General features: G+C 38.4%; 1 protein-coding gene across 3 annotated transcripts in view; it reads left to right on the forward strand.

Annotated features, from left to right (window-relative positions):
* The window catches only part of RSPO2 (R-spondin 2), a 168,843-nt gene that overhangs the window by 93,048 nt on the left and 49,204 nt on the right, over window positions 1–26,591 (forward strand). For 2 of the 3 annotated variants that reach the window (XM_068983953.1, XM_068983952.1), the window contains 2 exons: window positions 17,610–17,753; window positions 19,778–19,966. In XM_068983953.1, coding sequence (XP_068840054.1) covers window positions 17,610–17,753; window positions 19,778–19,966 — 333 coding nt within the window. The remainder of the gene's footprint in view (window positions 1–17,609; window positions 17,754–19,777; window positions 19,967–26,591) is intronic. The other variant, XM_068983954.1, reaches the window with a different exon arrangement.

The raw sequence follows: 26,591 nt of genomic DNA on the forward strand, positions 1-26,591 counted from the left end.
CCAAACAATAGTGTATAAAAAAGTCTATGGAGAACTGGAGATGAACTGCAACACAAGCATCATAAATACATCCCATAATCTGACATTGAATGAAAGAGGCTATAAAATAATATGTACATTTACATGCTTTTCAAAAAATAGGTAAAATTAATCTATGGTGCTAGAGATATGCATTTATTGAACACCTACTGTGTGCTGACTTCAATCCTAGATACCTAGAGACAAAATAATGAGTAATAATTAGTTTCTGTCCTTCGAGTTGTTTATGGTGTAGTGCAGTGATTCTCTACCAGGGATGATTTTTGCCCACTAGAGAATATTTTAGTAGTGTTTGGAGACATTTTGGATATGACAGTGCTCCTGGCATCTAGTGGACAGAGGCCATGGGCACCACTCAATGCTCTGCAGTGCACAGGGCAGCCTCCTGCAACAAAGAATTACTGGGCCCAAAATATCAGTACTTGTGAGGTTGAGAAAGCCTGGTCTAGTGGAAAGACAGATAGTTAATAAAGCGTATTATGTGGTAGAGGCTGCTAACTACTTAGCTTCCATCCTGTGCCAACTATGCTATTAGATGTACTTTTTCTCATTTTACCTTTCAAATAAATGTGGAAAGTAGGTTATGGTGTTTCTAATTTATGGATGAGGTTACCAACTGAGCAAAATACACTTTCTAATGTTTGGGGTAGATTTCAGCAATGAAGGAGATGCCACTTATAAAGACTGTATATGTTTTCAGAATTATTAGGATTAAGTATTATAGGAAGAAAAAACGGGGAAAAATACATGGAAAGGTATGGAGTTGCACCAAAAAAAAAAAAAAAATCATTCATTTTGAAGTAAGATGCAGGTGGTTGAGTACATCTCTACTGTAAAACCAGAAATGGTGCTAGAAAAGGGATAAGTCAGCGGTTAGGTGAGAACAGTCATGAAAAGCTCCGGAAATTGTGTGACTTAGGTATATTCTCTCCTGCCACCATCTAGCCTTGGTGGCTAGATCAGTAGTGAAGAGCTAGGAGGAATTCAGAGGACATGCATGAGCATGAGGTATGAAAGGGCCAGTAATGAGACCTTGATGTGAAATCTGGAGGTGATAAGTGATATAGCTCCAACTAAAAATAATATTCAAATTTAGGGACTGAAATTCTGATTATATACTTAAATGAAACAAGAAATGTCCTACATCAACTATTGTGTTAGAGTTGTTTTGCTTTGGGTTTGATCTTCAGCAAACTAGCAAATGGATTAGGGATACACAGGAGTCTCTCATAGTCTAATTATTTTGGAGTAGAGGCTGTGCTAGAGTCAAGGAAGCATAATAATAAGGGAAGGACTTGAGTAATTTTTCTAGTGCTAATAATAGTGTGTATTTATCTGGTGAGGAAAGAGGGCAGACTGTAATTCTGGAGTTGGTTTAGGCTACGTAAAAAAGTGTGCAAATGTAGCACACACTTGATGCTTACCTTATATACACTATACAAGGGCAATGTGTGTTTTTAGGAAAAAAAATGCAAGGGAATACGATGTGGTAAGAACCTTGATAGGGATGCCCTGGGTACTCAGGGAACCCATGGACATCAGTTAACATGCACCTGGAGGTGGGTAAGTCTTAAGATTTTGTGGAGAGTGTATCGTCTGAAATGATCCCAGAGGAGGAGTACGGTGAGTAAGAGCAAGAGGAAAAAGGGCATTCACAGCGGGAGTCCGCTGAGAGTCGGAGAAAGTTCGAGAATGGAATCCTGGAAGATGAGGATGGAGGATCCATAAGTTGGGCAAGCAGTTTACTTGTTTGAATTTTCTCTAGGGGCAGCAAGGAGTTAAGTGAGGTGATTCTTAAACTGAAATGTACATCAGAATCACCTATAAAAACAGGGGTTGCAGGGTCCTCCCCTAGATTTTCTGCTTAGGTAGATTGGACATGGTGCCCTAGAACTTGCCTTTTCAATGAGTTTCCAGGTCATGCTGCCGTGGCTGGCCTCGGGAATCACTGCTACAGTATAATAATTATGTTGTCTCTGTCGCTGATTATGGAAGAGAAGGCTTTGCACTTAGTAAAAGACACATTTTAATATGCATAAACACATAAGGATATTGTGATGAGTATTCTTCCCCACATCCCTCATTAATCATCAGTGTATTAAAATAAATTATCATATATCTGATTGTGGATTCTACTAAGTTGACCATGGTGGAATACACTGACTTTCAGATCAGGCTTTCAATGCTCCTGACTCTATGCTGGCTCCCTTCTCTGCCTCCCCCACTTTGTCATAATTCCCTCTTCCTAATTCTCTACGATTCCAGTAGTGTATGTATTCTGGCATATATGGTATTCGAATTTATAATTGTGTCTTGCTATCTAGGAATCTAATTCCCATATGCTTTGATTTTGTGGACAGAGTTTCTGACAAAAGATTCTGATTTAAAGTAGCTTCTTCTAGGGACTCAGACAGTAAAGAATCTGCCTGCAATGTGGGAGACCCAGGTTTGATCCCTGGATCAGGAAGATCCCCTGGAAAAGGAAATGGCAACCCACTCCAGTACTCTTGCCTGGAGAATCCCAGGGACGGGGGAGCCTGGTGGGCTGCCGTCTACGGGGTTGCACAGAGTCGGACACGACTGAAGCGACTTAGCAGCAGCAGCAGCAGAAGCACTGTAAACTTTTATTTCGGACCAGACTTTAAACGGAAGAGCAGGGGAGTGTTAACTGGCAGAAAAGCAGGATCATGCTGACTACCCAGGTAGAGAGGGGGCCTTCTGTTGGCCTTGTCTACAGCTGGCACAAGAATGGAGATGGATCAGGTATTATAGCTTTACTCTTTGACAACTGATGAGCCTCATATTGTGAGCTCCAGTGTCCTTACCTATAAAAACCAGGGGAGTCTATGAAAAGTTAACTCTAACATGCTGGGATTCTGAATGCCTTCAGAAATCCCTCTTGTTAGTGTATAGAAATTCAACAGATTCTGTGTATTCACTTTGTATTCTGTGACTTTACCAAATTCATTGATGAACTTTAGTAGTTTTCTGGTAGCATCTCTAGGAATTTTCTATGTATAGTATCATGTCATCTGCTCAATAATGACAGTTTTACTTCTTTTCCAGTTTGGATTTCTTTTATTTTTTTCTTCTCTGATTGTTGTGGTTAGGGTTTACAAAACTATGTTGAATAAAGGTGGCAAGAATAGATACCTTTGTCTTGTTTCTGATCTTGAGAAGAAATGCTTTCACCTTTTCACCGCTGAATATGTTGTTAGCTATGAGTAATTTTTTTTCATTTTTTTAATCTTTTCTTTTTTAATTGGGTATATGTGAAGACATTTCCTATCTTTTCATTCTGTAAACAAAGTTCAGATAAAGATAAGCAATAGCTTATTGCACTGTGGTGAGGAAAGCAGGTAATAACAGCATATTTCTAATAGTTCTTAAAGGAGAAGATGTTTTATTCAATTAATAAACACTTTCACTGAGTAATCTGTGTGTGTCCACAACCCTACAAGGCCTCTGGCAAGCATGTAGAAATTCCTTTAAACTAATTAAAAACTACACATAGATCTGGAAGAAACCTAATTGATTCTGTTCCCTCTCTCCCTTCACCCCCCAACCCCCACAAATGTGCATATTGAGGCTTATGAAGTAAGTGTTTCCCTAAAATCACACAATTTGTTAGTAGCAGAGTGGCCTCAGTGTCTGAGATACTGACTCCAATGGAATATTCTTTCCATTATACTGTTCCTTAAAAATAAACCATGTAATATAGATAAAACTGTTATGCACAGTTACAAACCTGAGTATTAGAGAAAGATATCAGAGTTTCTTTGACTGTTTTTTTTAAATGAATGGTCAGTTTAAATGTTTTAAATCCCATTAACAATTGCAAGACATTTGGTTTTTCTAGAAGAAATCAATTTGGGGAAAATCACTTTAAAAGAACACTGTATTACAAGGAACTCCTGGGCTCTGATTGGGCTTTTGCAGTAAGTTTGTAGCTTTGCAAACTTAGACAAATTGTGTAACCCACTCTGAAATAATAACCTTCTAGTTCATAGTAACCTTCTAATTTATAATTCTAATAACAAACTTCTAATTCATAATAATTCTCGTAAATATCTATAAAAAACTTGGTAATGGAGTACTACCTGGTATTGGCCATTCACTTCTCTAATATTGATTTCTCTGTGACTTTATATGTATTTTAAGTCTGCTTTCTGCTGTGTTCAGTCTCTCCTTTCAAACCTTATCTTTTTGGTTTCCATGAATATGCATACTTTTATTTCTTAAAGACAAAAAATGAAACATAGGCGCTTCAGTGTAGTTTGTAATAAATTGATGCCTAATTTGGAAATGGAGCTCTTTATTATTTAAGTATTTTTGTTTGTAACAAAATCATGTTATTGCATTAAAATTCATGAGGTGGATTCTGCTTCAGTGTTGATTCTAACCTGAAAGAGATTCACTGTTAAATTTGTTAGTCATTCAGCAGATACATCTGTCGTCATCTGTTGTGTCAAGCACCCATGCCCTGTGAATACTGAATAGACTAAGACATGCTCTGTCTTCTTCGGGGCTCTCCATTTAATAGGGTGATTATAGTGAACATAGTTATTAACGATTATGAGAAGAATTACCATCATGGGTATCTTGGTGCTGGGAGACCTGAGGGGTTTTGAGGAAACTTCATGGCTAGGGTGAAAGGTACACAGGGTGATGAATGAAAGTAGTATTAATAGATGGTATGTCTAGCAAGAAGGATCTTGTGTTTGAAAACTGAAGGTTTGAACTGATTCCAGGAGTGAAGGAGAGCCACTGAAAAATTTTAAAGCAAGAAAATGACATGACTAACTTGTGTTTTTGAAAGATCACAGAAGTCCTCAGGTAGCTGCAGTCAAACAATCTTAGTTTGATCGTTGTGATCTGAAATACTGGTATGCTTAAACCATCAAGGATTTAAGATGTAGGCCAGATTGGAGAGACTGTTAACAACTCCAGTTATGGTTATTCACCTTCACGCTGCAGATGTTTACTGTGCCGACCTAGGGTAGCCATGCTGTGACTACTTGTAGCAAGAAAGGCTCTGCCTTAATTGTATCAGATAACCTCTAGAGAAAACTCAAAGGGTGCTCTTTCTTGCTATTTGATCTGGAAGACAGATTACATCAAATAGATATTCTAAGAGCTTCCTCTCCGTGGCAAACACAGCTATGTGATTTTCAATACTACTTATAAAATATTTAAAATTTTTAAAGTATAGTAGCAAGGTTTGGAAAGAGTCTGTCCTGATACTTAACAGAAGAGCTCTTTTTCAAGCTTACATTTAATTTTCTTGTGGGTTTTGCAGCTCTCTCGAATGAGCCTATTATTTCAGGATACACCCAAGTCCAACAGTATCATTCTCTCTTAAAGACAGATGCTACCTTGCACTATTTCCCTTTGTGTATGGCACCTCTTTTGCACTTTCATTTTTAAAGTGCTTTCCAGTACATTCTTTCATTTGTTCTGAACAATCCTATGATGGTGGTAGTATTATTCCTACTTACAGAGCAAGGTTAGTCCACTGACAAGGCTCAGGGTTGGCTGCCACCGCATGGCAGAGCAAAGACCTAATCTACTTTTATCATCAAACGAGTTAGCAGACGTGACAAAGCTACCTTCACAAACAGAGCTGGGTAAATATATCAGATCAGATCACTAGATGCAAACACAAGGCAGGTTTTAGCCAAAATCTTGTTTTGTAAAAGTATTCTTTTTCTTCCTCTTCAGTCAACCCCTTCACTGACAAAGGAATGCCACACATAATTGAGAAAGTAAAAGCTTATAAAATAGGGTGGAATTTTGACCAGTTGCAAACTGATAAGTAGTCATCCTTTTAAATTTATCAATATAGTGTGTTGAACATAGAAGTAATATTGTCCCATGCTGAAATAACTAAATTATAGCATCCTTATATTTGTTTGATACTGTATTTGTGTTACACAGCCCGTGTGTATAAGACATCTCTATATCTCTCTAAGCTTGAGTGCTTTCATTTGGTGTTTTAAGAATGAAATTCTTTTTATTTTTTTCCCCTTTCTAATGTGCCCATGAATTTCCATCATTTTCTAGCTTTCATAGTCAGCATCATATGACCAGCAGCAAAATCAGGCCTGTCACCTTTTTGATAGGACCCTTAAGGTGAGAATAATTTTCAGATTTTTTATTGGTTGGAGAAAGTCAGAAAAATGGTATTTTATGACACATAAAAATGATACTGTAAGGTTTGGGGTTCATGAATAAAGTTTTATTGGAAAACAGTCATGTGTAATCATTTAATCTAATCATGTTTAGACAGAGACTGTAGGGCCCACAACACCTGGAATACCCACTGTCTGGCCTTTCACAGGAAAAGGTGAAAGGCTTTTACCTTTTCGGAGTGTGAAGGAATTGAGAGATTCTTCCTGTTTTCCTTGGATAGAGGTTGAGTGGCGTGCAAGGCATATATTAACTTACATATGCTTTTCCATTTAGTTGGGTGGAGAGATCTGCATTTTCCAACATTTGGAAGAGTTCAACTAAGTCTCAGGTCTGAAATTTATTAAACTGCTTTAGTTCCACCTTAATGTAAAAGGGTAACAAGGTACCAAAAAAAGAAAAGCACAGGAGTAAACTACATGAGAGATTGGCTACTGGCAGGAATTTAAAATTTGAAAAGAGATATTAATTTGGTTTATAATTTTTGAAACTTCTTTCATTGTTATCACATTCCTTTTCTATTTTATTTTGAGGTAGTCATCCCTTTCTTTCATATTCTTTAAATGGGAAAAAAAAGCCCTTTTAACACCTAGCTTTGTATTCCCATTGTTTTGAGAGTTATTTCAAGTATCCATCACTTGAACATATGAGAAATGAAGCCAACACTTTTATAGTTCCTTATTATTTGACCACATGATTTTACACAAGGCTCAGTGTTTCTTCAGATTTCTTTGTGTGGGTGGGCAAGATATAATTTTTAAATAGTCAGATGTTGCAGTGAAGGTACCAGCAACATATTTTACAAATTTGAGGGTTTTTCAAAAGAAGTGTTGTAACACTTTAAATCAGGAGAAAACAATTTTTGACAACATATATATACTCTGAAATTGAAATAAGCCTTCAATTCTGATATTGGGCTTCACCTGTGGCTCAGCTGGTAAAGAATCTGCCTGTAATGCAGGAGACTTGGGTTGAGAAGATCCCCTGGAGGAGGAAGTGGCAACCCACTCCAGTATTCTTACCTGGAGAATTCCATGGACAGAGGAGCCTGGCAGGCTATAGTTCATGGGGTTGCAAAGAGTCAGATGCAACTGAGCAACTAACAACACACTTTGGCATATAAAACAGAATTCTGTAGTTATCTGAAAAACCAGTGTATACATTTTTGGACTGAATCCATTCTACCAAATTGCAATTTGAGGATTAAAATTGCTGTCAGGGCAAGATTTTTCCCATCCTGTCACTACTCCAAAGGCCATGCCATCTTTAATGCACTTCATAAACTGAACATCTTTATAGTGCTTACAAAGGGATGCTGAATATTTGAAGCAATCTGCTGAAGGTTAGGTTTATTTGGCTCTAGAATGTAATACAGATTTCATGTGGTATCTTTTAACCTTTTCTTATGTTCTGATCTTTAACTTGATACTCTGCTATAGGTAAGTCAGATATTTTCTCCTCGTATCTGACAGTGAAGGGACTAACTAGGGCACAAAGAGGATGTAACTTTCCCCCCCACCAAATTCAAAATTACATTTAGATCTTAATTTTCCTAAATCCTGGCTCTGAATGTTTGAAGTAGATGACTTTCCATGTCAATACTCAACAAATGATCATATTCAGTGTGTTTAGCTATATGACCTAAACAAGAGTAAGGATATACTATGTTTATTATAGACAGTGGTCTTTGGATAATGCCTTTCATTTGAGTAGTACCTATATATACATATATACTCACAGGTATATAGTTAAAATTTATATGAATATATGCTGCTGCTGCTAAGTTGCTTCAGTTGTGTCCAACTCTGTGCGACCCCATAGACGGTAGCCCACCAGGCTCCCCCGTCCCTGGGATTCTCCAGGCAAGAACACTGGAGTGGGTTGCCATTTCCTTCTCCAATGCATGAAGGTGAAAAGTCAAAGTGAAGTCGCTCAGTCGTGCCTGACTCTTAGCGACCCGATGGACTGCAGCCTAACAGGCTCCTCTGTCCATGGATTTTCCAGGCAAGAGTACTGGAGTGGGGTGCCATTGCCTTCTCCGATATGAATGTATAGGATATATAATTAAAATATATACACATATACCAATACACACAGTATCCTGATACCTTATTTGAGCTTCCTTCTTAAACTATCCTTGGCAAGTTTTTACACTTATAATAGTTCACATTCTTTTCTTAGATATTATGCTGAGACCTTTGCCTCTGTTAAACCTCTGACTCTTCTCATCTCTGAGATAGGGCCTGATGTTACCTCCTTTTTAAAGGTGAGGATACTGAGCCAAAGAGAGCTTTACTGACTTGTTGACAGTCACACAACGGTAAGGGAGCCAAGACTGTAACCTCAGCTCTGCTAACCACTATACTATTTGCAAGAACACTATATTCTCAGCATAGTTCTTATTCTCTGCCTTTGGTGCTTGTTCAAAGTGTCCTCTTCTGCACTTGACATAGTTGAATTTCACTCTGTTTTAACTCTCCTAAATAATAAAGACACTCTTGACTTAAATCCATTCTGGTGGGCTTTACACAGACTTCTCTCCTGGATCTTCTCTTCATTTAGTGAAATTAATGCTGCGTTTCTGCATCATCATTCAAATAGCGCAGTTCTAAGTATGAAACACTGAGTCCTGAAACCTCTGAATCTGTCCTTTTTTTCCTTTAGGTTGAACTATAATGAAGTTTCTGATGAGCTATGTGTAACTAGACCTTACCAGAAAAAATGTAATTTTAGATTTTAAGTCATAAGTTTTCATCAGCCCCTACTCTAATGGGATTACTGCAATAGTACACATGGCAGAGGAATGACTTGGGTAACATAAAGCTGAAAAACTTTATTTAGGGATATTTATAAACCATTGCATGTTTTGAGAAGGAATGTTAAACAGCAGTATTTGAAGTTGTTAGAGAAGCCTAAAAATATTTAAACAATTTTAAGAAACCTCATATGAAGTTGCACAGTCTGCTACTTTCCATGTGAAACAACTGCTTAAAGTCTAATTTCAAATGTCTTTTGGAACAACCTGTTCCTTTAATTTCTGTTCAAAGTTGAGCATACACTGAGCCAAGAAGCTTCTAGTTTTCCAGGGGTTAACTTGCTGTTCTTTGATCCTTGCAAGGGCAACCTGAAGACTGAATGCCCTTACCCCCCCTGCCCTGTTTCTGCATGGGTGTGTCTGTCAGGTTCTGAATGGAGGTGCCAACACTAAAGGATGATTAGAGAACCATACGCAATCAGATATTCACAACATACTGAGGAGCCTGAGGCCCACAGCCCTGGTGACCAAGAAATAAGACTCCTCAGTGTGTGTCTGAGGTCCTCTCTACCTCACCGATTCCTTCCTTTCTCCAATAATTGATTGAAACCTATAGAAATACAAATTACATTTCCACAGTTGAGTTGAGCAAAGGTTGATTTTTTTTTTTTATTTAAGGTTTTCATTTTTCTGTTTATATTATTAGCCACACAGTGATATTCAAATAAGAGATGGTTTTTGTCATCTAGGTTTTGCTGGGGAGATAATAAAACCCTCTCGCTGTGTCAAGGCCTTGAGTCGTGAGGCACCATAGGAAGAGGAGAGGGATGAGGGGGATCACCTTCTCGTCCACCCCGTTTGTTGGTTCTGTTGATTCATTGTAACTTCTTTTTCCGTGGCTGTTAGCTCTTAGAGTATGAGCCTCTCAGTGGTTTTTCCTTACCTCCACTCTCTTCCTGCTTTCAAGAAGCTTGTATGCATGCATGCTAAGTTGCTTCAGTTGTGTCTGACTTCTCGTGACCCTATGGACCATAGCCTGCCAGGCTCCTCTGTCCATGGGATTTTCCTGGCAAGAATACTAGAGTGGGTTGCCATGCCCTCCTCCAGGGGATCTTCCTGACCCAGGGACTGAACCTGCATCTCTAATGTCTCCTGCATTGGCAGGCAAGTTCTTTAATTCTAGCACCACCTGGTTAGCTGAAAATAAGCTCTCCCCAGCTCACCCTGTATAAACTTTAGCATAGCTACATTATTTTCTTGTTGCCTGTCTGGGTACCTTTTCTATTAGTAGACAGAAGATCCTGAAGTGCAGGAACTTTGCTTTTTTATCTATGCCTCTAGGTTGCAAAGAGGTGGACAGAACTGAAGCAATTTAGCACACATACACTAGCTACCATCCTGATGTCTGGCCCTTATCTGTTGAAGCGAGGGAATAAAACAGCCATGCTCAGTCTATGGGGACCTCTTACATCTAGTTAGATAAAGACCTAATCTTGAACTTCATTTTTCTTCATTTGCTACTCGAACACTTAAAACCACTCAAAGTAGAGATAGTTTACAATTTACCTCCTGTTTCGAAACTAAACAAACTAAGAGGTGAAATTCCCCACCCACATTCATCTAAACTCAAGTAACTCCCTCCATCTAACCCGCAGTTCGTTCTCGCCTCAGGGACCATCACACACCATGGGAACCATCTCCAGTATGTTTTATAGATGGGGTTGCCCTCTTTGGATTCTTCTCTCCCCTCTATCTCACACCTGCTCAGCACAGGTTCCAACTTCCATAGTTCCTATGACCTGCCACACTTCCATATTTACATTCTCATTATAATAGTTTTCAGATGTTGGAGTATTTGTTCCTCCAATATGATCTGTAGTCTTTTACTAGCAACCATAGTTTTTCTTTCTATATTAAAGATATTTACAGTGCATGTGCAAGCCATCTCATATTAAACATTCAAATGAGTTTTTAAATGTAAAGGAATTGAGTTTTTAAATGGCATTCTCTTGGCAAGCTCTAAAACTCAACCATGTGTCCAGCACTGTGTTAGAAACAAGGATTCACAGATTGAAAACAAAAATCAAGTTTGTAATAGCAGAAGAGAAATGGATCTTTCTTCTCTGCCTCTAATGTACCCAGCACATGCTTCTAATATCTCTTAAGTTCTGTTGCAATGCCCTGAAAGTGCCACATGGCCCCTTTTCTTTAGCTTTTGCACCTTCAGGACAGGGAACGAGGATTATAATTTTATGTTCTCATAAAATGGCACAATACCTGGCACATACTGCCATTTTTTGAGAATGTTTGAACTGAACTAGAGTATAATTTGAGAACTGTTACAATGGAGGCAGTATGGATCCTGTGGGAGGACAGAGGGGATACCAGGGCTATTTTTCTGTTTCTTGGCTGGAGCAAGCCTCCCTTGCCAAATGACAGCCCTATCAGTTAGCATTTGGACACAGTTTTACTTGGGCAGTATTTTACTTAAACTGACACTGGCAGTCCTCATTCAGTGGATTACATTTTTTGAGGAAGCATTGTAATTTAGAAACATGTACATTGGATAAAGCAGGGTCTTGTATTTCTGAACAGGGACTTAAAGCCCAGATTTTTATAGACAAGACCTATGTTTAGTCAAGTTTGATAAACCTATTTTCTTAGGCAGTATGAAGTTTTTTAAAGCTTACCAGTGTACTGAATGATCCCATTGGTATTTTGAAACTCACTTGTTTATAAAATGGACATAAAGATTTTCCTGATGTTTTAATACAGTGGCTATTTCTGGGGAGTAGACATGGTGTGTCATTCAGGTAAGAAAGAATATTTCTGCATTTTCTGTTAAAGCTTCTGTATTGTTTTGAATTTTTATTTGTAATGAGGATGCTTTACTTTTATATACAAATATACCTTTGTATAAAAATGAGTTAATAGAGTTGATGTGAATATTAGTTGTTTAAAGCTTAAGAATTTTGGGGACAGGCTTCTGGCTGGAGGGGAAAGGACAGATCTATGAGGCTGCACAAATGGTGGTTTTCTAGAACTCTCTTCAGTTTCAAGAGAAGTGGCTGAATTGGGCAATGGGTTGTGGTTGGACCTGAAGCCAGGGAGCAAAGGCTTTCAGGGGCTGAAGTCTGTCAGGAAGCATACTGGCAGGTAGGTGGTTTTATGCAGTTGTTAGCTTTAAAAAAAATTCTAATTCCAAGGTGTTCATGATTAAATTACTTGTGTCAGTTCAGGTTGCTCAGTGTGTAGGTGGCCTGCTTTGGTTTTATGTTATGGCAACGAGGGACTGAGAACAGGAAGGTATGAAGGTCAGAGGAGCTTTGGATCACATTACAACTTCAGTTCAGCTCAGTCATGTCTGACTCTTTGCAACCCCATGGACTGCAGCATGCCAGGCTACCATACCATCACCAACTCCTAGAGCTAACTCAAACTCATATCCATTGAGTCGATGATGCCATCCAAACATCTCATCCTCTGTTGTCCCCTTCTCCTCCTGCCTTCAATCTTTCCCAGCAACAGAGTCTTTTCAAGTGAGTCAGTTCTTCATATCAGGAGGCCAAAGTATTGGAGTTTTAGCTTCAGCATCAGTCCTTCCAATGAGCACTCAGGACTGATCTCCTTTAGGATGGACTGTTTGGATCTCCTTGCAGTCCAAGAGACTCTCAAGAGTCTTCTTCAACACCACAGTTCAAAAGCATCAATTCTTTGGTGCTCAGCTTTGTTTATGGTCCAACTCTCACATCCATATATGACTACTGGAAAAACCATAGCTTTGATTAGATGGACCTTTGTTGCTAAAGTAATGTCCCTGCTTTTTAATATGCTGCCTAGGTTGGTCATAACTTTTCTTCCAAGGAATAAGCATCTTTTAACTTCATGGCTGCAGTCACCATTTGCTGTGCTTTTGGAGCCCCCCAAGTCTGTCACTGTTTCCAGTGTTTCCTATCTATTTGCCATGAAGTGATGGGACCAGATGCCTTGATCTTAGTTTTCTGAATGTTGAGTTTTCAGCCAACTTTTTCACTCTCCTCTTTCACTTTCATCAAGAGGCTGTTTAGTTCTTTGCTTTCTGCCATAAGGGTGGTGTCATCTGCTTATCTGAGGTTATTGATGTTTCTCTTGGCAATCTTGATTCCAGCTTGTGCTTCTTCCAGCCCAGCATTTCTCATGATGTACTCTGCATATAAGTTAAATGAGCAGGGTGACAATATACAGCCTTGATGTACTCCTTTCCTGATTTGGAACCATTACAACTTGGCACCAATCAAAAGTGAAAAGTGAAAGTGTTAGTTATTCAGTCATGCCCAGCTCTTTGTTTCCTCATGGACTGCAGCCTGCCAAGGTCCTCTGTCCACGGAATTCTCCAGGCAAGGATACTGGAGTAGGTAACCATTTCCTTCTCCACAGGATTTCCCCTACCCAGGAATTGAACCCAATCTGCTACACTGCAGGAAGATTATTCAACATCTTAGCCACCAGGGAAGCCTGTAGTTATAGCAAAGGCTGTTATTGGATTCATGCTTAGTCCCTCAGTCATGTGCAACTTTTTGCAACTCATGGACTGTAGCCTGCCAGGCTCCTCTGTCCATGGGATTCTCCAGGCAAGCATGCTGGAGTCGGTTGCCATTCCCTTCTCCAGGGGATCTTCTGGACCTACGAACTGAGCCTGTATCTCCCTCATTGCACATGGATTCTTTCAGTTCAGTTCACTCACTCAGTCATGTCCAATTCTTTGCGACCCCATGAATCACAGCATGCCAGGCCTTCCTGTCCATCACCAACTTCCGGAGTTCACTCAAACTTACGTCCATCGAGTCGGTGATGCCCTCCAGCCATCTCACCCTCTGTTATCCCCTTCTCCTCCTGCCCCCAATCCTTCCTAGCATCAGGGTCTTTTCCAATGAGTTAACTCTTCTCATGAGGTGGCCAAAGTACTGGAGTTGCAGCTTCAGCATCAGTCCTTCCAATGAACACCCAGGACTGATCTCCTTTAGGATGGACTGGTTGGATCTCCTTGCAGTCCAAGGGACTCTCAACAGTCTTCTCCAACACCACAGTTCAAAAGTCAATTCTTCAGCACTCATTTTTCTTCACAATCCAACTCTCACATCCATATATGACCATTGGAAAAACCATAGCCTTGACTAGATGGACCTTTGTTGGCAAAGTAATATCTCTGCTTTTTAATATGCTAGCTAGGTTGGTCATAACTTTCTTCCAAGGAGTAAGCGTCTTTTAATTTCATGGCTGCAATCACCATCTGCAGTGATTTTGGAGCCCCCCACAAAATAAAGTCTGACACTGTTTCCACTGTTTCCTCATCTATTTGCCATGAAGTGATGGGACCAGATGCCATGATCTTCATTTTCTGAATGTTGAGCTTTAAGCCAACTTTTTCACTCTCCTCTTTCACTTTCATCAAGAGGCTTTTTAGTTCCTCTTCACTTTCTGCCATAAGGGTGGATTCTTTACCACCAATCAAGTGTATTATTTAAATGCTTCAATGAATAAACAATGTTTAGCTATTTTCCTAATGATTTGGAAAGCACCACCGAACATGTGAAAACAAAGGATACTGGCAAGAGATGGTCAAATGATTATTTGGAAGGCTAAGGCAGGTTTACCATTATCATATACAAGACCCTTTCCTGATCGTTGTTACTGTTACCTGTAGGTCCCTGTTGTATATAGCTGCCCTCGTGGCTCAGATGGTAAAAGCATCTGTCTGCAATGCGGGAGGCCCGGGTTTGATCCCTGGGTGGGAAAGATCCTCTTTAGAAGGAAATGGCACTCCAGTACTCTTGCCTGGAAAATTCCATGGATGGAGGAGCCTGGTGGGCTACAGTCCATGGGGACGCAGAGAGTCAGACATGACTGAACGACTTCACTTTCACTTTATAAGGGGTATAATTTCATGCTCCCAAATCTGAAAAAAATAATTGGCATAGGATAATATTTTTTTATTCAGTCTTGCCTGGTAAAAAATCAAAAGAATTTCATTTGGAATGTTAATATAGTGGTATTTTCTGTATATTTAAGTAGGTCACAAGTATGTATTGAAAAATCACTTTTGTTTTACTTTTAGTACATAAATATATTACAATTAAAAGATTCATAGCTCAGAAATATAACTTTTAACATTTCAAAATTCCACATTCCCATTCCCAAATTAACTTCTCTAGGCTACTCCATACAGACACACACACACTCATGTCGTGGTTTTATTGCATCGTATTCTATATACCCTGCACTTGCCTTTTTCATTTAATGATGTGGCTTAGAGCTTATTCTCAGTCATTGCTTATAATTCACCTTGTGCTTTTTCATGGTTTAAGTGTTTTACAATTTGAATGCATCAATATTTTATTGTACTTAAATTTGAGAACAAATAATTAAACTTTCTTTTAGCCAGATTTACACCTGGAAAAGGGACTTTAGAGAGAATGTGGAATTTCTGGAATACCTATCATTCTATGCACTGGTATTAGGAGCATGGAATGAAATGAGGAAAGGGACCTACAGGTAACAGTAATGATCAGGAAAGGATCTTGTAAAATTATTTCCAAACGCATACTGTTATAACTTTTTGGCCAGAAGGCTTGTTGGTGCAGACCAGGTTAAAATCAGCTCTTATAGATAACAAGCTGATTTATGAAGTGTACAGTCTTCTCTTTTTAAAAATATAATGCGTTGTTCTCTTCACCCTTTAGTTCTCTTTTATACTTTGGAATGTTTATCATTACTTCTTGGAAAATATACTGCTAACAAGAAAGGCAGCTTGCTTTAAAACGAAATGTAGCAAGAAAGCCAACAATTTGTGGACAGGATGGTCATATATTTTGACCATGGTTAAGAAGCTACTGACCAGCAATAGGTCACTGTTCTATTAAAATATAGGTTACAGCATTTAAGACTACAGATGAACATTTTATAGGGTGATAAATTGTTCTTCTATGACCACCATCCTCCCCTAAAAGAGCAATAGTATAATTTGACTATGGACTTTCACCCACACATAGTTGGTTTTCTAATTGTAAATTTGGGTAACATTTTAGAAGTTGAATTAGCTGGTTCAGGGTGGTCATTTAATACATAAAGTCCTGTTTAGACTCAAAATTAAAAGGTGATGAGTTGCCACTGTCTTTTTATAAGTCTAGAAACTGTCATTATTTATATTGTAATTGTTTTAACAGAAGCTTTTTTTTTTAGTGTTTATAGTCCACATTTTGGCTTTGCCTTCTTAATTTTTAAAATTTTGGAATTCAGTGATTTCATGTTTTGGTTACATTTTTTATTCAATTATATCTTTGGTTGCAGAAACTAGATTTGAAAGCTTTTCCGAATCATTAAATCACCAAATACAGTTACTCAGAGGCTTGTTAAATGAGTAAAAGTGTTGCCAGGGAGTTTTCATAGAGCTTTATGTGCTGTTAATTGCCAGCAATTAAATCTGTTACAAGTAATAATGTACTGTAATCTGTTGAAAACCTCACCTTTCAATTAACCAGTTCTCCAACCTTTCCTTCCTTCTCCTTGAAGAGTAGTTTAGAGTCTATTTATTTTCACTTATACATGCCAATTACCTCTGGCCCAGATGTTACTGGCATACCAGGGAATCTGATCTTGAGTACAAGTCTAAATTATTGCTTCTCTTTATACCTTGTTGTAATGTGAATGGTTTGATGGAAAAATATATGTTTCTAATCCACTGGTGCAGACCACCAATTATAAGCTAGTCAATTTACATGTGTTATTTCAAATCCTCACAACAGCCTTACAAAGTTAGTGACACCCCTGTTTTATACAGAGGAAATAGAGACTCAGAGAGGCCTGTATAAATAGCTGTTCAAAGTCAAGAACTGGGAAGGTCAGAGCTGGGAGTCAAGGTCAAAACCATACCTGGCAGACGTGAAAGCACTTCTCTTTCATCAACTGTTTCCAACGAAATGCAGTTAATGTGTTATAGAGAATAGATTTAGAAGGCAGTCTGTGTAGGGACTCTCAGCACCAACTCAGCCACTATCAACTTCTTGACTTAGTCTCAGGCTTCTTATTTGCAAAATAGGGGTACTACCACTCACCCTGATGGATTGTCGTGAAGTGGAAATGTATGGCACATTGTGGGTCTTCCAAAAAATGACCTAAAGTCCCCCTCCTGGTTGACACTCGCTGATGAAAGCAAATGCATTACAGAATTTTAATTTACTGTCTTGGAACAGAAGAGACTGATTAGATTGTTTCCATTGCATTTTTCATAGTACGTCTTTGGAAGAGCAGAACAGACTACAGTCCCAGCAGCAATGTCATTTGTAGTGGGGATATTTTTCTTTTTAACCTTCATTTTAATCCCATTTAGAGCTGCAAAAATTTCTGAAGGGTCTCATGCTGCCTAGGGCCCCGGGCTGCAATTTTGTCTCAGCTTATTGATGTGGTGAGCTGTTGGAAGAGGTAGGAGTGATGTAGAAGGAGATGGCATCAGGAAACTAATGAGCTAAACACATATTTCTCTGACCACTAGAATTCCAATTGAGCTAACTGGTGAGTTTATGAAAGTTTTACTTGCAAAACCAGTAAATTGTTTGACTGAAATTTTCTTTCTCTTTAAAATTGTTTTTAGGATGCAGAATAGAAAACTGTGATTCTTGCTTTAGCAAAGACTTTTGTACCAAGTGCAAAGTAGGCTTTTATTTGCATAGAGGCCGTTGCTTTGAGGAATGTCCAGATGGTTTTGCACCATTAGATGAAACCATGGAATGTGTGGGTGAGTAGTGTTTCATGTAACTTTCAAATTTCCACTTTTATTTTAACACCTGTTTCTTGAGGGAAAAAAATGCATGCTGGATGTATTCATCCTAAAAACGAATTGGTTCTCATGTTATTAATTAGAACCGAAAATTATTGAAGTTGTATGTTATTGAGTTCTTTAGTCATTCTGCCATTGGGTAGTATCATAAATTATATTTTGCTACAAAATTTGCTGATAGAACATTAGGTTAAACTACTGAAATGCTGAGAATAATGTTTTTATGATCTATGGAATATATCCATTTCTTAACTATCTTATTAGTAACTGTTAGAGAAGAACATTTTGTTTAGAAGAAACTGTTTAAGCAGCGTCATGTGGTTAGTTAGCCTATCATTTTCATTATGTGTATTAATTTTGTATCTTCTTGCTTGGCCACACATTTGTATAAAAAAAATCAATTAGGAAGAGATTTTTTTGTGTGTGTGCCACATATACTTTGTTGATGATTGACTGCATGTTGCAAAGTGCATTAAAACAATTTTACTAAATTTAGGTATGTAGAATGCATAATTTAATTTGCACATATATGCTATTTGTAAATAATAATTAGGAATACATATTTTTACCAATTTTGGGGGGGGGGCTGTGTTTAAAAAACCTTTTGGCATTTTTTAATGCCACTGATTAAAATGTAAAGCTCTGTCAGTACCTACATTTTGATAAATGGCTGAATCTAATCAAGTGTAATGGCATCTTTACCACCCCCACCATGCCTGAATTTTATTTGCCATGTTTTATATCTGAAATGGTGTACAACAGAGCAATGTATTATGAATGAGACTTTCCATCTTTTTAAAATGGAGACTTCAGTTGAGAACTTCTTTCCTGCATAAATACCAAAGTAGTCTGTAACTATATTTGAAAGCTTGCAGAGAACACATTTAAATGAGAGATTTTTGGAGAAATGTATGCTTATGTTCCTATATATGTGTGAATTAATACATGCATATAAGCAACACTCTATTGAGAAATATAGAAAAGTCACCAAAAGAGCACATTCAAAATGTTGGATTTGTTTTTGAGAGGTGAGACCCAAATCAATTACAGAAGTCCAGAGGAAGTTCTTAGGAAACTTTTAAGCATTAACATATTAACAGTAGTCCTAACAAATTAACAGCAGTCCTATGCATTCCCCTGGATGAAAATCTTAAATAGCTTTGAAAAACCTAAGAGTCACCATGACGCCTTATGAGATCTGGGTGAAGAAATATTCATCATGTGTGGATTCTGTGCCTGAGTCCTCCTCTGCTATTACACTAGGGGCTTTTAATGGTAAATTTGATGAGGCTTAACTCTGTATATTTTTGTTCTTTTTATCCCAGGGGGGTTGCAGAGTAGACTACTTTTTCATTATATGAAGTTAAAAAAGGAGAATGCTAAAAGTTTTTACATACCTGGGAAAACATACATTTTCAAATATCTGATATTTGTTTACTTTTTAAACTATAGCATCAATTTAGGGAATAGATACCTACTGTGGTTTTCAAACACCTATTAAAGGAAATGAGATAATCAGAAAATTCAAAAACACTCTGTATCCTTTTCATGAAGTATTAATATTTACTTCTAACTAAAACTAACACACTTGTGAAATTCAGTGGAGGCATGGAGAATTTACCTGTAAAATTTTGTCTCCTCTTCATGGTATGAAAACAGTATATTTTACTGTAGGTTTTAGCTGTTGAATCTTTTAAAGATAATACACTCGATGTCTTTAGAATGGACCAGTTAGCATCTCATCAAAAAATGAACCAGGACAAAAAGAAAGTAATAGTTCTTAAATTTCTTATGTGGCAGTTTTTTACTACTACTTGTAACTCCATAATGCCAAAATTTCCCAAAAGGTGTATATAGGTCTTGTGGGCTGTACAGCTTAATTTTTGGTATCTGAAAGTGAAGGAGTAGAGAAATACTGCTATATAAATTTTGTAACAATGGAGAAATGTATACCAAATTGTTATCTGTTTTTTCTCTATTAGAAGGATGTGAGGTTGGCCACTGGAGTGAATGGGGAACTTGTAGCAGAAATAATCGCACATGTGGATTTAAGTGGGGTCTGGAAACCAGAACACGGCAAATTGTTAAAAAGCCAGCAAAAGACACGATACCATGTCCAACCATTGCTGAATCCAGGAGATGTAAGATGGCCATGAGGCATTGTCCAGGAGGTGAGTTCAGATAATCCCTATTGTGGACTATGTGCTTTCTGGATTTTCTTCCTCCCTAACCACCCTTGCTCCCAATAAAGAATATTTATCCAAGAAGGAAACCTGATAATAACATTGGCAAGAGGGTAAAATTCCACATCGAACTTCCTTAGAGACAAATGCTTAAATTGTGAAGAATATAAAATGACTGTTTAATTTCATGATACCTTGAAAGTAATTTGGAAGACAACTTTACAAATCAACTTTTAAAACGAGATTTCTAAAAGTGTGTGTATGTGTGTGTCAGTGTTTTTCTTTTTCTTTTTTTCACTAATGTACCATAAAAGCCAGTTCTTATGAAATCAGGCCTTTGCAGATGTTGCTCTAAGAGAAGCAGCCAACTTTCAGTTGAGAAGAGTTTAGATTAGAAAAGTTTATGGAATCCGTAAAATCATCTGTATCACTACTAGTTGAAGATGACAACTTAAAATAAACTTGCCCAAACACTGGGAGGAATAAACATTGTCTTAATGTTGCCACAATTAGCCGGTTCTCTGTTTTGATAATAATTTGTGGAAAACAGCTACTAGTATGTGTATGTTTATTTGTGTCTTTGTAGTAATTGTGCTGATTTGCAGCAATTATTCTGTAATAACAGGATTAGGCCCACTTATGAATTGGGAGAAGTGTACATAGCTCAGGTGCTGGCTGGAGCCGAGTCAGTATGTTGAAATGCAGTTCTTAGCGCTGATGCTGTGCTTCTGAAAGCATAATCTCTTGTTACTGTTTATTTTATCACTAGCGGATGCCGCATTGCCAAAAATGAAGTTAGGATTTTTCTAGTGCACAAAATAGAAGAGCAAAAAAAGAAAGTTGCATGTAGAAAATTGCCCTATGAAACAATCAAAACTTTCGTTTGCCTTCATTCTTGCTGTTGGGGCATAGCTTTCAGCTTTGTGGCTGTAGCCCAGAGAAGAATATGTATCTGCTTAGAATGGATTTATATCCATATTCTGCTGCCTCATAGAGAATGTCTGTGATCCATGGAGGAAGACAAAACTTTTAAGACTTGAAGACTCCAGTCGGCCTTTTGAGAACTATTAGATCCAGATTCAGAAGCTACTGTTAGGAAGGCAGCTTTTCCTCTTGAATTAGTTTTGCTTTTCCTTGCTGAGTCTTGGAAACAAAGTTTTTTTGGGTCTGCTTTGCACTAACAAGGATGGTTTTGTTCAGTTAAACTGGGTATTTTTCAGTCAAAATATAAGAAAATATTTTCTTACAAAACTAATAAGCCACTTCTTGGATAGCTGAGAGCATTTAACCTGCAACCTTGTGCCTAAAAACAAACCCGATGTATTCAGGTATTGGGAATAAAGGCTTTCTTTGTTGTATATTGTTTATATAACTACCCCCCACTCCTCTTCCAGCAACATGGTCCCCCAATTGTGGTTTACGTTAATAGCAAAAATTAACCTGAAAATGCTCCTATAACAAACACGCTTATGTGTAACAAGAACCAGTATGCCCCCCTCCCCTCAGAAACTATTTTGACTTAGCCCTGGTCTTGCTGAGAATTTTGTAGATAACAGCTAGATTTTTAACCTATAATGCTTATTGCATTTTTTTTATGCTTCCAAAAGCAATGTACTGTCTCAAGAGATATAACCTGACACTGTCAGCAATTAAAATCATGTCAAAACAAAAGTTTATGTATCATCTGTTAATATTTTCTTTGACAAGTGAACCAGTAATGAACTCTTACTTAATTTACATTTAGGTTTTGCCAAATATTATTTATTAGGATAGACATTTGCAGAGATAAGCTATTTCTCTAGTCCCTGTATCAACATATTCAGCTTAATAAATTAAAATTTTAAGTAACCTTTAAAGTCATTAGGTTTAAAAGTTATACTGGAATTTGTTTTCTGTTTTATAAAAAAGGAACTAACATAAAATTGATAGAAATGGAAAATGACTCTGCAATAAAATAACTTCTATTTACAAATGTAGGAAATGAAAACTAGAAAATTAATTTTGGAACTTGAGCACCAATTGATAAAAATTGGCATAACTTTCAGTGGAGTATCCCACCTTGCCTCAGGTGAGAGAGGAAAAGGTTCCTTTCTTCTGTAGGTCACGGTAATTAATGGAAGAATGGAGAAGAAAACCACTTTATCCCATTTTACATCTTGACTTGATTTCAGTGATCTGCTTTGACAAACCATGCAAAAATGTAAGTCGTAATCAGGTTGGGAATACAGGAATTTTTCAGATCTTTTCAACATATGTATGGATTTTCCTCCTGTTGGAGCCAGTCTTAACCTGATTGCACACAAACGCAGCCTTAACCTCCTTCACACTAGAGCACAGACACATTAAAATCAGCTGCTTTTCATTACTGGAAGGCATAAGTTAGAGGTCAGCAAAATGGAGTAGTCCTAAGTAAATATATAAGATATTACACTAAAAACTATTACAAATGAAACAATAAATGGCTGTAAGATTTAAAAACAACAATGTAATACTTTAGCCTATTTCTCCTTAACTATCAATGCTTATTTGCTCGAAAACAATGAAAGGATATTTGAAGATATCTTAAGTCATGGACTGACATATGACATGAAGTAAGCGTCCATTTGCAAACTTTTCTTGATCAGTTATCTTCTCCTTCATTTCTGATGATGTAATCTGTAGAGTTCCTTGCACTCCTCTGACATTCCTTCTTCAGGATTCTGGTCTGGTGATCGGATGATCTGGGTCTCTGCACCCTGTCAGCTCATTAATTCTATGATCCTTGGCAAGTCACTTAACCTCTCCTGGCCTCTATTTCCTATTTTAAAGTGAGGGTATTGGGGTAGGCAATCTTGAAGATCCAGTCCAGTTCTAAAATCCAATGATTCTAAGACTAATTGCCAAAAATAACAGGAATATATTTTGTGGTTGTCATGTGAAGGGTGAGCAAGAGAATCGTAAGCCCAGGAAGATTGTTTTATGACCAAGAACTGAACACTTTTCCAGTAGCTACAACTGTGCATTCGCGCAGCCTTTTCCATCTGGTAGTTCACACTCTTCCTCTCTCCTCCTTCCTTCTCAAAGACTCTCAAAGACTGAGCAAGATTCTTGTAAAATCTTCAAATGACTTATAGTTTAGTTAGTGGGAGATACGGAGAATGAGAGCAGGAGGAGGGGCATCATAAAAAGATAATGGGAAACAGGGAAAGGATGACAATGAGTTAGAGGGAAAAAATTGAACAATGAGTGTAGGAAGCAAGGGATAAAAGAACAGACTACTAAAAATGAAGACTTGGCCCCTAGCAGATGTAACTGTCTTCATTTCTCCCTCTCCCACCCTGAGCTCACTAACAGAATTCATCATGTTGGGACCAAGTTATCCTATTCATATATAACCTGCATCTTTAAATGGAAAAAATTTGAAGTCTGAACTATGTTGTAGTATTAGGCAATATATTAATAGAAAAATATGAATATGCTATTATATTTAAGTGACAAATGGAAGAATAAAATCATGGCTGCTCAGCTGCGAAGTTGGGAGACATTCATGTATGGTGGGGGGAAATGTCATTTGGAGGGGACAGTAGTTTTTCACAGGATTGACCAATGCCACCTCAACCTAAAATAGTCTGTCCTCTCTGTAAAGTCCCATGACAACTAATTTCAGTTGATTCATCAGGTGTTTATTGAGCAGTCCTGTGTACAAATCATCAGTACACAGTTCTAACAGTGTTTTTCCTAGTGGATATCATGGCATTAGAGAAGTGGATGAGTGCTTTATTTCATGTGGAGGTGGGAGTCGTGTGAAGAAAAGCAAAGCAGGATAAGGAGCAAGTGAAAGATTGGATTGGGGGTGTATTATGTCGGGTGTTCAGGGAAATTGAGGGAGTAACATTTGGTCACAAATCTGAATGACGGAGATCTTTTGAAGACCTAAGGGAAATTTTCTTCTTCTTTTTTTTTTAAGCCCTTGACCCAATGGCTATGTTTTTTGAACATCATTGATTCTCCCATTACCTATTAGAGAAGAGCAAGGGACTGAGATCTAGGATTCTTTTCCTGGGCCACAGAGATGTAGCAAGTTATTAATGGTAAAGCCAAGAGTGGGAAGCTCATGTTTACTTGTACCTTTTCCTTGTTCCTTATAAAATGCAAAGATAAACCCATAGTTGTCTAACATCAAAGTAGCTGACTTCCTGCCATCACTATCACCTCCCAACATCTTCCCGCTTGAGATAGCTAGTGAAGCATACCTCAAAGGTCATTTTATTAATGCCAAGTGTTGAGTCACTGGCTTTGCCATTCCCACCTTACAGGAGAAGGCCATCTTCTTCCGTAATTTTAGTATCATTGGCCCTCCGTTTGTTGAGGGGGAAAGTACGAGTGCAAGATTGTTCTTTCCATCCTTAGTCTTTCAAGGTCGCCCTCCCATTGAGGCTGTCCCCACAGAACCATGCCTAGCACTCTGCTCTAACCCTTTGCTCCCTGGCCTGCCCAGGAGCCCTGGATCTGAACCCAACCCCACTTCTAGTAGCTCGTGGAATGGCTTCTCTCTTTCTGACACATCTAAGCAATCAGATGGTTAAAGTAATTTAGGTAATGCTTGGACAGATGCACAGATGGCCTTCTGTCTTTTTTGCTCATGGCAGCCTCAGTGTACCATACTGCAGCTGTTAGTAACAAATGGAGCAATTCTTTAAGCCCTGCTGCTGCTAAGTCACTTCAGTCGTGTCCGACTCTGTACGACCCCAGAGACGGCAGCCCACCAGGCTCCCCCGTCCCTGGGATTCTCCAGGCAAGAACACTGGAGTGGGTTGCCATTTCCTTCTCCAATGCATGAAAGTGAAAAGTGAAAGGGAAGTCGCTCAGTCGTGTCTGACCCTCAGCGACCCCATGGACTGCAGCCTACCAGGCTCCTCCGTCCATGGGATTTTCCAGGCAAGAGTACTGAAGTGGGGTGCCATTGCCTTCTCCAAGCTTTAAGCCCTAGGTCATATTTTCTCAGGACTGTGCTAAAATTTAAATATAAAAACTGCTACTTAGGATTTCAACTTGAAAATAACTCACTCCTCCTCTTATGTGACATTATTTGACCAGCATCTACTTTGTGATTTTAAGTGGCTTTTAACTTTGTTGTTCTTTAGTCACTAAGTGGTGTCTGACTCTTTTGCAACCCCATGGACAGTAGCCCACCAGGCTCCTTGGTCCATTGGATTTCCCAGGCAAGAACACTGGAGTGAGTTGCCATTTCCTTCTCCAGGGCATCTTCCCACACCAGGGATCAAACCCACATCTCCTGAATTACAGGCAGATTCTTTACTGCTGAGCCACTGGGGAAGCTCTGGCTTTTAACTTGATAGGATCTAAAAGAAAATACTATTTAGCAAGCTAGAACCAGAATCTCTTGTAAACATCTACTTTTTAAAGGCAATATTAATAAGACCTCTTTAGTTTTTGTTTTCTGTGTATAAACTGACAGCAACATGTGGATTAGGTATTAGATGCTATAACCAAAGATGATTGTAGATTGTGATGGATTAAACCAAGAGCAGGAAATAAGCACATTTTCAGTAGATGGGGTCAAGAAAATATGCTTTAGACATATGTTCTTTATTTCTGTACATTTTGTTTACATTTGAGTTGCAATTTATGTGGTCTGTTTTATACATGCCAACCTCAAAAGTAGTTTGGAGGAGAGAGGATAAGAGAAAAACCTCTTTTCTTTTGAAACTTTCAGAGTTGTCAAGAATGTAGATATCGACATTTTTATATGAAGAAGAGAGCATCTAGAAAATGGGAATTCTTTTTGCCCCTTTGTTTGCTAAGCTAAATTGTTTCTTTTAAAATCAGTGATTTGTGTTAGTCGCCTTAAGAAAATTGTACTATTTCCCGAGTACTCTGGACACACGGCAGCAAATGGTAATGTTTATTTTGATTATAAGTTGGGGAGGTCACTCATAAGCAGCCACTTCTTAAATGTAAATGTATGCTTATCATATAAAATTGACATTTAACAAAGATTCACTTGCTTCCCAAACATTTCTCTCAGTAAAGTATCTGTAAGTCCTGCTTCATTTGTATTAACAATGAGCCTTCAGGCTGTGTCTTGGGGTGTATCTCCTCTCGCTGCCGTCCCCACCCCCACACACTATCTTCACATTTTTAAAACTTATTTCTGGAAAAGGGTAGGGGATAACCAGTGGCACCTGGTGGTGGGTAGTGGTGGTGGTTTTTATTCTTCCTTGTCTGGGCTTTTTTCTGGGTGTGTGGGGCAATGATTTTTTTTTTTCTTCAGATTTTTCAGTTCTCACATTTCAGAAGGTAAGGGTCTGAGGAATGGGGGAGCAGCAAAGTGGGGCCTGGTGTGCTGTGCGTGGCAGTTCATGCAAAGCCCGGAGAGGGGAAGATGCAGTGCAGCCTTGGACTCAGACACAGAAGTTCAGGGGCATGACCAGCGCCCCTCACATGGAGTGAGTGGGGGGATTTAAGACAGCCTCTTCTCCCAGCTGCATTTTGAGCCTGTCCTGGGGCCAGGCTTGCTTGCCCGAGGGGTCAGGGAGCGAGAGTGAACCCACACCTCTGTGCCATTCTCTGCAGCTTCCCGTCTGGAATCTCTATGAGCCCCATGTAATTA

The sequence above is a fragment of the Capricornis sumatraensis genome, chromosome 11 (assembly GCF_032405125.1).
Source record: "Capricornis sumatraensis isolate serow.1 chromosome 11, serow.2, whole genome shotgun sequence".
NCBI classification, from domain to species: Eukaryota; Metazoa; Chordata; class Mammalia; order Artiodactyla; family Bovidae; genus Capricornis; species Capricornis sumatraensis.